The sequence below is a fragment of the Phalacrocorax aristotelis genome, chromosome 8 (genome assembly GCF_949628215.1).
Source record: "Phalacrocorax aristotelis chromosome 8, bGulAri2.1, whole genome shotgun sequence".
In the NCBI taxonomy this organism is placed as follows: domain Eukaryota; kingdom Metazoa; phylum Chordata; class Aves; order Suliformes; family Phalacrocoracidae; genus Phalacrocorax; species Phalacrocorax aristotelis.
In genome coordinates, this window is record NC_134283.1 from 10,924,248 (window position 1) to 10,936,845 (window position 12,598).

Genomic DNA, 12,598 nt, shown 5'->3' on the forward strand with positions numbered 1-12,598 from the left:
TGCCACAGAAATTTGCCATTTTAATTAGATATTCCTGAAGGCAATAGTGTCCCTGTCCTCAAATCATATCAGAGTAGCATTTCTACTTTTTTAAATTTAAGTTATAGATCGCTCTGTTTCATCAGCATAACCAGACACTCCAAACAGAATCTAAATTTTAATGCAGCTTAATATTGAATCCTGTCAAGTACTGGATATTGACGCTGAAATGCTGACCATTAAGTTTCTTGGAAGCCTTCAAGATGGTATTGCTTCTTCTGCTTAGAAAATATGGAGTGAAAGCAACACCTTCTTCTGTAGGACTGGTAATTGTTCCACCTTCATTTACACATCTCCTAAATCACTTCAGCTTATGTATATGAGTTTATGAAACTACTGCATGAACACGTGAGCAACAAGCAATAGCTTTCAGCTGAAGAGAAGCATTTAAACATGCCAGGAGCACAGGAAACCCAGAGTAGTCATGTCAGTTTTTAGGCTACTGTATGAGGTTTTATCACGGTTGTAAACACTAAAAAAGATGACAAAATTGGCAGGTCAGAATGAAGAGTGCCTTGAGACCCAGCAGCTGCTGTCGGTATACCCAAGCAGTGGAGCAAAGCAGAGAGATGCAGGTAGGGGCTGCTCTGGGTGACCTCTCTCAGCTCAGTAGATTTGCCAGACAAAATAATTATGTCAAACCTAAGATAGTGTTTTCATGTATGCTAGAAGAACATCCTGAAAGCTTTCTTTAGGGTGACCTCTTTTTTTTTCTTGGTTTGGTCCTCCATTTGACATGAAACTATGTTTCATTGTATTAATAAAAACAAGAACCAAATGAAAGCTCAGACTCACGAAGATGATCACACATCCTTCCACCTGAGATAATCTGGGCATACATTTTTCTCATCCAGGATACCTGCAACACATTATTTAAATGAAGAATGCTTCTATACAAGAAGCCAGGAGAATAAAAAATGCACTGGTAATATCAAAGCCTCTTGTGACTTGAGAGCCTCTATTTTTCAAAATCACTATTACATGTTAAAGCAAGCACTACTTAAGTCACCAGTCCATAATGCTCAATAACTACTTATTAACCACCATGCACTTTGGGCCTGTTCCTTATCTTGTTACATGGTATAAAACCACTCAGCAGAAATTTTAACCAAGCTGAGAGAAAACATGAAACTGAAAAATGAGGGAGCCAGCAAAATGAGCCTTTTCATTCTGTGTAATTTATATGGCTTATCATTTTCAAAAGGGCTTTGTGATTCTGAGCCTTATCAGTTGGTGGTTTTGGTACTGAAGGGTGTAGAATTGTATTTAAAAAACAAAAAACCAAAAATCCTAAGGACCCTCCCTCAAAAGTGTTTTGAACTTTATTAATGGGAAAAAAATTTTTGTAGATGCTTTATTTTCTAACGCATCTTATCTGCTTGCTCTTACCGCTCACGTTGTTACCCCTGCTTAAACACAAGCAGGAAACCGAGCGGCGGAGGCGGTCTGGCCCTCCCTCGGCACCTCGCCCACGCTGCGGGGCGGCCAAGGGCACGGCTCCATTGACCGAGCGCGGGGCAGCCGAGGTGACAGGAGGCTCCGGGGCCCGGCCCGGGGATCCCTCCTCACCCCCGCCTCTGGCGACAGCTCCGAGCGAGCTGCACCTCGCCCCTCCTCGGCTGTGCCCGAGCTTGCCGGCTACTGCGGGCAAAGGCGGGCGCTCAGGAGAACATGGCGGAGAGGCGGGAGAGAGGTAAGCGGGATCCACGCGCGCCGCCCCCCCCGCCGTGTCCTGACAGGAACCCGCGCACCGCCCCACGGCGCGGCACTAGCTCGGGGCGGGGCGCCGAGGGCGGCTCCGGCGTCTGGGGCGCGGGTTGGGCGGCGGGGCTGTCAGTCAGCGCCCACGGCCGGCGCCGCGCCAGCGAGCCCGGAACCTGCAGGCAGCGGGGGTCGCGTGGCGGGTGGTGCGGCCGGTGGGGGCGGTCGGGGCGGTGAAGTGCGGGGAGCGGCCGCGGGGCAGGAAGGAAGCGCCGCCGTTGCTGCTGCTGCTGCTGCTGCTGCTGCTGCTGCTGCTGCTGCTGCTGCTGCTGCTGCTGCCGCCGCCGGAGGAGCGCTTCGGCCGCCTCCCGGTGAGCCGCGCGGGGGAGCGCCGGCCGCGGGGGCTCGCCTGGGCGGCGGCCGCCGGCCCTTCCGCCGTGGCACCGGCTGAGCCGGGCAGAGAGCGATGCCGCGGGACGGAGGGAGCGGAGCCGGGCCTCGCCGGAGGAGCCTGCTTGAAGGGCAGCCCTCCGGGCAGCGGGATAATGGAGCCGCGGGGGCTGGAAGGCCGTGGGGCGGGGAAAGGCCCGCGGGCGTGTGTGAGGGGTGGGGGCGTGTGCGTGGGGACGGTGCGGGGCACGGCTGGGGAGGTGGGGAGCTCGTGGGGGGTAGTGGGGCAGGGGGTGGTGTGTGGGGGATGCGTGGGGATAAGGGTTGGGTGTGGGGAGGATGTGCGGGCAGTGCCGGGAGCGTGCGTGAGGGGAATGAGGGGGCTGTAAAACTAAACGTAACGGATATCTGTTATTTTATTGGAAAAAGCGGGCATCCCTCTTCCGTGAGCGCCCTGTGCATACTCCGACTTCCCAGCCGCGGCTGGGCTGTGTTGCGGGGGCAGTTTGGGTTTCCATGATTGCAGTAATTCACCTGAGGAGGAAGTGCGGCGATTGGTGCTGAAGCGGTAGGTGTGCCATGCAGGGAGCGGAAGGTTGGTGCAATTGGCTCTTACATAATGGTTTTCAGCACGTTGCTTTTATTAGCACCGCTGCTGTGTTTTAACGTGGCTTGTGCTGGAGCGGCTAAAGGGATGTGGGTGGGTGTCCTGAGTTAGGAATATCAGCTATCTTCCTGTTAGCTTTGTTTTGATTGTGTTCTCACTGCAGTACAACAAAAGGTGTCAGTTGTGTTGGGAGGTGCCACCATCCAAGGAGACTCCACACGAGCCTTGAGCAATGAACTGGCATCGCCTCTTCCATCTGCTTTCCTGACATTAGCAGTAAAATGATGCTATGTCTTTGCATGTCCTCATAGAGTCACCAGAATTATAGTGGTGGGGGCTTGTCTACTCTTTTCTGTTGTTAAGCATGGGTGGTACACTTCCAAAATGTTTTGTGACATGTTGCGGTTGTTTTCCAAACGGGAGTTCAGGAAAGTCCTTGGGTTGTATCAGTAGGCCTTTTATTTGGAACAGTTCAAGTTTGTTTTTAGCTCCTGCTGATTTCTTAGAACAATTTTTATGCAACTGGCCAGGCTGGCTGCTTATTATTTCTCATGAAATGCCCTGCTAAAAGACCTCAATATTGCAGTAGTGTGTAGCATCTTTGGCATGAGACCTAGAGCACGCAGCACTACAGGACACCTGAAAGTGGTCAGATCTCGCAGAAAACTATATTGTTGTAACTGGTTGCTAGCATGATCTTTGGGAGTAATTGTACTTGTGGTGATATTATACAGTCAGTTTTGGAAATTCATGGGGCAAAATTCTGTTGTGGAGTAAGCATCTGGTTGTACTTAGCAATTTCCCACAGCTTGAATACCTCATTCAGGGTATTTAAAGGAGGAGACTATATGATGGACCTCCCCCGTGGCGACTGAAGAACTTCAGCCGTTGAGGTGCTCTACGTTTTAGCACTGCTGGCAGCAGAGCTCTTGACAGCTGCTTGTTCCAGTTGTACTCCAAATGAAGAAGCCAAACTGCAAACCTGTAAAAGCTGTCAGAGTAACTGTTCTGCGAATTTCACCACATCAAAGTGCACAATGTTGTGATAAATGTGTTAATTAACCAGCAGTAGCATCTGCCTTCAGCTGCACAAAAACCAATCATACCTGTGTGAAGGTTGATGAAGACCTTGAAGGTAAAAGAAAGAAGAGTTGACTTTACAGAGTGAAACAGAATTGGAAAGGTAGACTAGCTTGTTCTAGATGTGAGGATCATGGTGATTAATATAAATCATTCATTTGCCACATCTTTCAGTTCTTCTGTAGGGTTTGAGTGCTGATCTTCTCTTGGTTTTGATATTTAGAGAGTATTGGTAGAGCTGTACTTTAGCAGGCTTTTTTAAAGGTGCGCATTAATTGTCGCTTGGGTTCCTATTTTCTAACTCATTGGATCTGTTTGTTCTGTGTCACGTTAGACAAGGCTTTCCAATGAACAGTTTATGATTACATTTCTTGTAATGTTGGAATTTCTCCTTAGCCCTGCCACAATGAGGAAAAACATGCCTGGAAAATAAAAATTAGCTTTTCTGATGAGTAAATGGGAGAGGAGTAGTTATATCATAAGCTCAATTCACCAAGGTTAAAATTAAGTGGTGGAAATTTTATCACCTTTAAGATGCCTCTATCTATAGCGGTCTTGGTTGGAAAACAGTTCTGAATATTTCTGGTAGCTCTAGACTTGCTTTTGTATTGCATAAAAAGCTTCTTGGGAGCCTTCTAAATTTTATACCTTTCCTGTTCTTACATTCCAGGTTGTAAGGACATTCTGTGTTACTGAAGGAAGGTGCTGCTGTTTGTGGAGTGATTTATGATGTCAAGAACTGTATCATCCTGGATCTTAAGCTCAGCAAGAAATAACATTGTTTTACAAGGAAAAGGACGTTTGTACTCCATCTGTATCCCAAACAGAAACAGGATAAAATGGAAGCTTGTTTTCTCCAAAACACATCTCCACCCTGCTGGGAGCTGCAGCTTAGACAATACTTGCTCCTTAAAAAAGGCATTCCGACACACTTCCACGGAAGAAGAGCACTTCTCTTTCCAGTTGTCTCCATCACAAATCAATGATATACTCAGAGCAGGTGAATTATCCCATAAAATACTGGATTTGAATGGTAAAAATGTAAATTCTGTGTTGAGGTTTGAAAGTAACCAATTGGCATCCAACACCCCTATTGAAGATCGCAGAAGTGCAGCTACTTGCTTGCAGACCAAGGGGATGATGTTTGGAGTCTTCGATGGTCATGCAGGTTCTGCATGTGCTCAGGCAGTGAGTGAGAGGCTACTTCATTATATAGCAGTTTCTCTCATGTCTCGGCAAACCTTGGAAGAGATTGAGCTTGCTGTGGAGCACATGAAACCAATTCTGCCTATTTTGCAGTGGCACAAGCATCCAAATGATGTACAGTATCAAGAAATAACTTCACAATATTTTGAAAACCTCCGGGTTTACTGGCAACATTTACTGGACCTAGATGCTGAGCCAGGATTTAGCTTAGAAGAAGCCATGATATGTGCATTCAAAAGGCTAGACTCAGACATATCACTGGAAGTTCAGGCTCCACAGGAAAATGAATTGATGAGAAATATTGCCCTTCAAGTAGCTTTTTCTGGTGCAACAGCCTGTGTAGCTCACATTGATGGTGTTCACTTACATGTTGCAAATACTGGTGATTGCAGAGCCGTTCTAGGGGTTCATGAAGAAGATGGAACGTGGTCTACTGTCCCTCTAACCCGAGACCACAATGCTTTTGATGAATTTGAAATTAGAAGACTGAAGAGAGAACATCCTAGATCTGAGGAGAAAACCCTCTTTGTGAATGACAGATTACTGGGGATTCTGATGCCCTCCAGAGCTTTTGGAGATGTGCAATTAAAATGGAGTAAAGAATTGCAACACAGTGTTCTTGAGAATAGCTGTGATGCTGAGGCTTTAAATATTTATCAGTATGTTCCTCCAAACTACTATACACCCCCTTATTTAACTGCAGAGCCTGAAGTTACATACCACAAATTAAGAAGCAAGGATAAGTTTCTCGTTATTGCTTCAGATGGACTATGGGAGATGCTAAGTAATGAGAAGGTTGTACAACTTGTTGCTGGACAGCTTACAGAGCTGAATGTGCAGAAACCACAACTGGCTTTTGAGAAGCCAGTTAATCTGGGTTATATGCACAGCTTGTTACTTCAGAGGAAAAACAGAGGCATTGCCTCCCTTGACCAGAACGTAGCTACTCATTTAATAAGGCATGCAATTGGAAGTAATGAGTATGGGGAGGTGGACCAAGAGAAACTTGCTGCAATGCTGACACTGCCTGAAGACCTTGCAAGAATGTACAGAGATGATATCACAATTACTGTGGTGTATTTTAATTCAGAAACAATTGAAAATTACCATAGAAACGATGAATAGAGAATTGTACTGCTGTGTTTCTCTGATAGTCAAGCTGTTATACCAGCGTTCCGGTCTGGAAGTTCTAAACCTGTTACTTACTAGTCTTGAAAATAACTTCCTAGAAGTGAGTTTGGTGAAAGTTCCCTGGGTTTCCAGGTCTGTACACACTGAAGAAAAATGTTTTGATAAAATTTCACTGAAATATAACTGAACTAAAGATTGCTGACCTGGCTCTGATTCCACTGGAACCAGCGGTAAAACTTTCCAAATGAACAAATGAGGCAAATTTCACTGAGGCTGGTACAATTTAATAGCAAGATGGACAATACTTGTAGCTGCATGGAGTGTTAGAAAGGCTCTGCTCTTGTGGGAAATGAGTAGCATTCTACTGAAGCACTGTAACTGAATTAATTAAATAAACAAACTACCAAACCTTTATTTGATGTAACAGTGTCAGATACTTTAATGAGTTGCCTTGTATATGTGAAGACCACACTAAAGAAGGCTGTTCAAAGAGCCCTGGGATTGTCAGACTTTTTTTCCTAATTCTTTTTTTTTAATTAAGCTAGGAGACAAAATCACCCACATTTATTTTGAAGTGTGAATGCATATTCTCTTAACTCTGCATGTGGACTTGTATGACAACTTACAGCTCAAACATACATGAGGGACTTAGAATTCCTTGTTCAGAAATTAACAGTACTAGACTTAAACATTTAAGTGTCTAACTTGCTTAAGGGATATGCCCTTTTATTAAGTATTGATCTATAAAGTGCTGTGCATCAAATCCACCTACTGTAATTTAAATGAAGTTTGACAGGTCCAGCAGTTCAAAAATTCATCTAAATGTAAATACAGCAAAATAGACCACCTTTCTCTTCAGACTTAACTTAGAAGATATTTCACCAAAATATGTTTAATCTTTATTTTACTCTTACTCTTGTCTTTGGATGTCAGGTTTTCCTTACAGGTGCAGATTTATTTTCTTTAATGAATGTATGTCCCAATCTCTGAACATACACTTTTGTGTGTTTTACAATGATTTTCTTTTATACTGTGCTTCCTAGAGTGGCAGTCCAAGCTTGCAGATCAGCTGTATTTTCTTCGGTTTCACATACGGTGTTCTCTAGTGACTCCTCCTTGTTAATGCACAGCAGTAACTGTTGCCCACAAGAATATGTGTACTGGGAATACAGGATTGTTGACTGCTGTTGCCACCAATAACTCGTGTGGGTGCACTAGAGCAGATAAAAAATATTGTGGTTTTTTTTTCCCCTGAATTTTACTTAAAGTGTTATCGTTTTGTAGTTTAGCAGATGAGAAAGTACTTGAATTCATATCAAGATCTTAAGCAGATGAGATCTCGGGGTTATAAACCAGTAGCAGTTGTGCATTTAGGGATTTTTCTATACTTTTCCTCCAAATAAAAATTCTCAGTGCTTTTCCAAGCATTTAAATAATCTGTTTTGAAGCTTGATTAGAAGGAAACTAAAGCTATTTTAAAAATACCCATGCTTTTGACTATTCAGGATTGACCTGTAATTCAGTGGTACAGTTGCAATCACTGAAGGCATCTTTAAAAAACATCTGTTCTGGAATCTTAAGGTGGTTTTTTGTTTGGTTGGTTGGGGTTTTTGGTTTTTTCATCTAGTACATAGTGGAGTATATTCAGCAATTCAACCTGGGGGCAGGTAGCCCTATTTCTCAGATAAAATGAGTGGGTCTATTCCCCTTGATATCAACAAAACAGGATTGCCTCAAGAAATCTGACACTTAAATCTTGGTGTCGGGCCGCAGGAAGGCTCTTGGTATCTGCAAGGTGTTACAGAGGCTGCTGCAATTCTTGTTGATTGGGTCCAATTTAAAGTGTCCCCTCACCCTTGAGGGTGGACACAACTGTGGAGACTGCGATTTCATCTGCCAGAAAAAGGCAAACAGTGAAGGTCAGGCCCGGTGTTAACCTCTGGAGGGGTCTGGTCTATCTGCAAGGCAACTGGGCGAGGAGGGGAGAGCTCATCAGCAGCATTCCTAAAGCCGTTTGGCTCTAAGTGGGCCAATTCCATTTGCTCTTACAAATCCGTTTGTGTGACTAGCGTGCTTCATTGCTTGAAATTTAGACATAAAGCAGTAACAATGCATTTCTAGACCACATCTTAATAGAGAAATTACTTATCAGTGTAGCTAGCGGAACAAAGGGGCTAAACCATATTAGAGCTGATAAGAAGTGATACATTTTTTTATGAAGATAATCTAGAAAACTTTTGATGTAGAGCAAACCTGTAACTGCAAAAGTAATGTAGCAAACCAGCTAGTACAGTCATAAAATAAAAATAAGCTATTTTGTTCTTTTCACCACCCAGTGGTGCAACTAGGTCATCTTTTGAAAGAGTCCTGGTGGCACTATGTCATCTAAGTGTTACTCCTGGATATGTTGTTGTACGTAGGTCACTGCAACTGTAAATTGATAATGATTATTTTGGGGAATGTGTTTGACAGTAAGGTATTATTTCTAATTTCATGTCAGTTTTGCTTAGTTTAACATGCAACACTAAAATTAACCTATAGTAGAAAAAGATAACATTAAACTAATTAGAGGGGTTTTTTGTTTTGTTTTTTTAATGCAAATCATGGATTTGACTGCATGCTCCCTGGAACTTGTTGCAGGCCAATGAAAGCAACCTATCCGTACCAGTGGGGAAAAAATACCCGGTTGAATTGGATCATGGGCATTTTAATCTCTAACTGCAAACATAGCTAATGGGCATTAATAAAAGTAGTATTTTGTGACTTGGAGAATTAACAACACTTAAATGAGCAAACTAAATGTGTTAATCTGCTCCTGCAAGCACGATGTGAAGATTTGATAGCACATTTAGATGTAAGTCCTGCAATATTGAAAGTGTGTTGGAACAAACATCTTTGCAGGCAGTCTGTTTGGTTTAGGTTAGATAATTCTGCTTGGCATTTGTTTAATTTATTTCCATAGCAGTCAAGAGAAGCAATAGTCAAAACCACAATCACACTAATTCTGTTTCTCAAAACGTGGTAGTATGGATGTTATGACTCTTAAGTAAAACACGTGAGGTTGAGCACTGATGTAAATACAAGAAAAGATATGGTTTTCCTCCCTAAAACTTAAACCTTGGGTTGAAATACAACTTTGTCACTTTTTTTTTTTAATTCAGAAATCTTATTCCAGATTCCTAAATTTTGATGCTTATTCATATTTAAGTATTCAGGCATCCATAATATATTTGGAGTTTTGGGGGTGGTGGTTTTTGAGTGGTGTTTTTTGGGGGGGTTGGTTTTTTTTATTGTAACTTTGTAAATAGTGAGGGGGCTCAGTGGTTTTGTAAGTAAAAATATTCATTTCACACTTAAAACTAATCTTTATTAAATGCATGAAAGACTTAATATTCTGGTTGCTGTACTGGAATCTGGCATTCCTTCTGCTGAATCCTCACATGAAAAGATGCCAGATTCCAGGTCAGAGCGTAAATGTTCAAGCTAGGGTAGAAGGAAATAGTCTGAGTAGGCATTGTGAGTTTGCTTAAGTGTTTGTAGCTCTGCAGTTTTCCCACAATGGAAATACTTGTTAATACATAAAAAGGACATCTTGATATAGTACTGAGGTTCCACTAAATTAACCAGTCAGCAGAGGGAGCATGAGTTCACTGGCCAAAATATCCAAATTGTGCTTATGTTAATTCGACAATTTACATAAAAATATCTTAACTTTGATAGGCTCGCATGCACATATGTGTTCATCAGCAGTTAAGACCTCATTATAATATGCACATCAAGTGTGTGTTGTAATTGTCTTAAAAATAACGCAAACCCCCCTACAAATACATCTATAGAAACATGGATTAAATCCTTGAATTATAACAGACCAGTAGCAAGGCAAGTTTGAGGCTTAACTTTATTTCCATTAATTCCAAGTGTTTGTCTTTTTTAGTGGGGGAAGAGAAAAGAAAATAATTTGGGACAGACTTTTTTCTTTTTTTTTTTTTCCTTCCAAAAGAAGATATTTGTCTGAACTTTGAGGAAGAGTTTTTTGGTATTGTTTTAGTCAAACAGAGGTTCTCTGTTCAGAGATACACTTGTACTGAGAACTGAAAGTAGAACTGTGCACACCTCATGGTTTTGCCAGATATCAATTGGTCACACTGGTGCTGTCTACCCTTTACTACCACAGGCTTAATACTGCAGTAGAGAGTAGAAAAGTAAGAATCTGAGACATGTGTTTCTCTTGGGGTTACAAAGCAGGGAGTGACATGAAGAAAAAAAGTTTTTCTTCCTTTGTATCTGTTGCAGAGAGGTTAACTTTCAAAGAAGTATTATTGTCAGATAAAACACTTGAAATTTTACTCAATCTTTTTCTTTATCCTGAAGAACCAGTTCAAGCTGCTGCTGTCAGACCTCTTAATGCATTAGTTAATTGCTGCTTAGGGACCTTACGGCCCGTTGGCCTGCACTGCAGCACCATGCTAATAAGTGGTGGGGTGTCTACTGGAGTTCGGTTTCTTTGAGCTTGTGCTATCAGGGACTCTCAGAATGGTTTGACTGAAGCTCTTTAACAACTTGAAGGAAAAAGATGACTGGGAGCCAAGCAGTTGTGGAAAGGAAGCGGAATTACACTTTCTATTTGGGTTAAGCAAACCTCACTAGGTGCTTCTTATTTCTTAAAAAAGTATGTTTTTTTGCCTTCTGGTGAGTTTTTTGAATTAGAAACAATGCAGAGAGGAAAAATGTTGTCATCAAGCAACACTTAAAAGGGTGCTGGAACCCTAGGCAGCAGTTAAATGGGTCATAAAGTGTACTTCTCATGCCACCCTGCTGAAATTTTGGAGCCAATCCTACAGGGGCTTGTTCTAGAGTGGGTTGGTTAGTTCAGCATCTGACTTCATACTTCTCTCAAATCAGCCAAAAGATGCTAGCTGTGGAAATAGTTCTTGCTGGCTGTAGGCCACTCAAGTGCTTTGGAAACCAGCAGCTTGCTGTCAGCTCAGGGGTGTTCTGAGCTCCAATGGTGGAGCCTTTGATGTACTTTTCTCTCTTTTTGTTCATTGTGCTTTGCTTTGTGCTCTCTGAAATGGTCTTTGTTGCTTTGAGGTGACTCTTACATCACTACTTCATACTCCACAGTTCTGTGGCATTTTTCCTTAAAAAATATTTCAATTTCAGTGCTTTACTGAATAAATCTTTGATTTCATACCTGCAGAACTGAGGTTGGCCGGAAGATGTCGTCTGAGTTTTGCAGAAGGAGTGCTGTGTTATGGCTTCACTCTGTCACTATTATATATGTGTTCATAACGTAAATTTCAGGTGCTATTGAAAAAATGGAGGAAAAACCCCCACCAATCACCTACACACATCTTAAAAATTCTGTGTGATTTATTAGTACTTCCAGCTTATTAACCGTCTAATCTGAGAAAGAGTTTGATTAATTCTTTGCCAAAACCGAGTTTTAATGGCCCAAGTACCCTAACTGGTTAAGCTTTGTGTAAAACAGTCTCCTTGTCCTGGCACTGCTAGGCACAAGAACATGAAAGTGAAGCCAAGAGACACCTGTCAGAATTTTCTGAAGAGTCTTCAATTTCACAAGAGGAAAAGTTGCTTCCTAAACTGAGGAAACCTTCACTCGACCATTAGCCTCGTGTCTAGCTCCTGGTGTCGTGCAGCTCAGAACCTGCAGGTGGCCATGGCTGCCCCATGGCCCCGCTATAGCTTAGACTAAGTTGTTTTGGTTTGGACAAACTTCAAGTCTGGAAATTACATTGAAAAGCTCCTGGAGGAACTTGCTGCTGTGAGGAGCTGGAGACCTACTGTTCAGCCTAGGTGTTCACAGAGATCTTGATTCAACCTTGTTTTCAGCTGGGATTCTTGAACAAGATGAGGGTTTAAGAAATAAATCAATGTTTGGTTTGTTTAGTGGTGGAGGGGGTTTTTTGTGTGTGTTGACACCCTCCCCCTTCCCTTTTTTTTTAAAAGTTTTGCCTTTATCTGCAGTTGTCCTGTACAAACTTTCCTGCACTGGATGCTGCTTATCAAAACTTGCATCTTCTATGTGTTCTCACTGTTGCGCTTTCCACCTGCCACCTCTTCCTTTCTTCTTTTCCCATTAGTCCATGGCGTTTTGTTTTCTATTTATTGTTCTGGGCAACTACTTCAAGAAAAAGGGGCAACGTTGGGGTTTTTTGTTCGTGGGCTCTTTTTTTTTTTTTATTTTTTTTTAGAGCAATATGAGAAGGGGAACATGGCTTTCTTCCACAAACCTAAGGTGAGGGAATTCTAGAGTGTGACAGGATGTGCTTTCAGCCAGCTGTGTATGTGAGTTGACCCTGCAAGCAGTTATAGAAAAGCTTTTGCAACTGTTTGCTGCCGTTACAGTAATGCAGTATAGCACAGTAAATATCAAAGACCTGAAGTGCTGGGTGATAAAGAAAAATTGCCTTGTCGTTTTTG

At 42.5% G+C, this 12,598-nt stretch overlaps 1 protein-coding gene across 4 annotated transcripts; it reads left to right on the plus strand.

The window, feature by feature from the left end:
• The first annotated feature begins 1,512 nt into the window (after window positions 1–1,512).
• On the plus strand, window positions 1,513–6,648 carry PDP2 (pyruvate dehydrogenase phosphatase catalytic subunit 2). 4 transcript variants are annotated; one of them, XM_075101365.1, is made up of 3 exons: window positions 1,898–2,111; window positions 2,560–2,725; window positions 4,488–6,648. In XM_075101365.1, the coding sequence occupies exon 3, from the start codon at window positions 4,544–4,546 to the stop codon at window positions 6,146–6,148; it is 1,605 nt and encodes a 534-aa protein (XP_074957466.1). In that variant the 5' UTR covers window positions 1,898–2,111; window positions 2,560–2,725; window positions 4,488–4,543; the 3' UTR covers window positions 6,149–6,648. The 4 variants fall into 4 exon arrangements, with proteins under 4 accessions (XP_074957467.1, XP_074957466.1, XP_074957465.1 ...); XM_075101364.1 differs by having other exon boundaries at window positions 2,560–2,698; XM_075101366.1 differs by lacking the exons at window positions 1,898–2,111; window positions 2,560–2,725 and adding an exon at window positions 1,513–1,732.
• The last annotated feature ends 5,950 nt before the right edge of the window (window positions 6,649–12,598 follow it).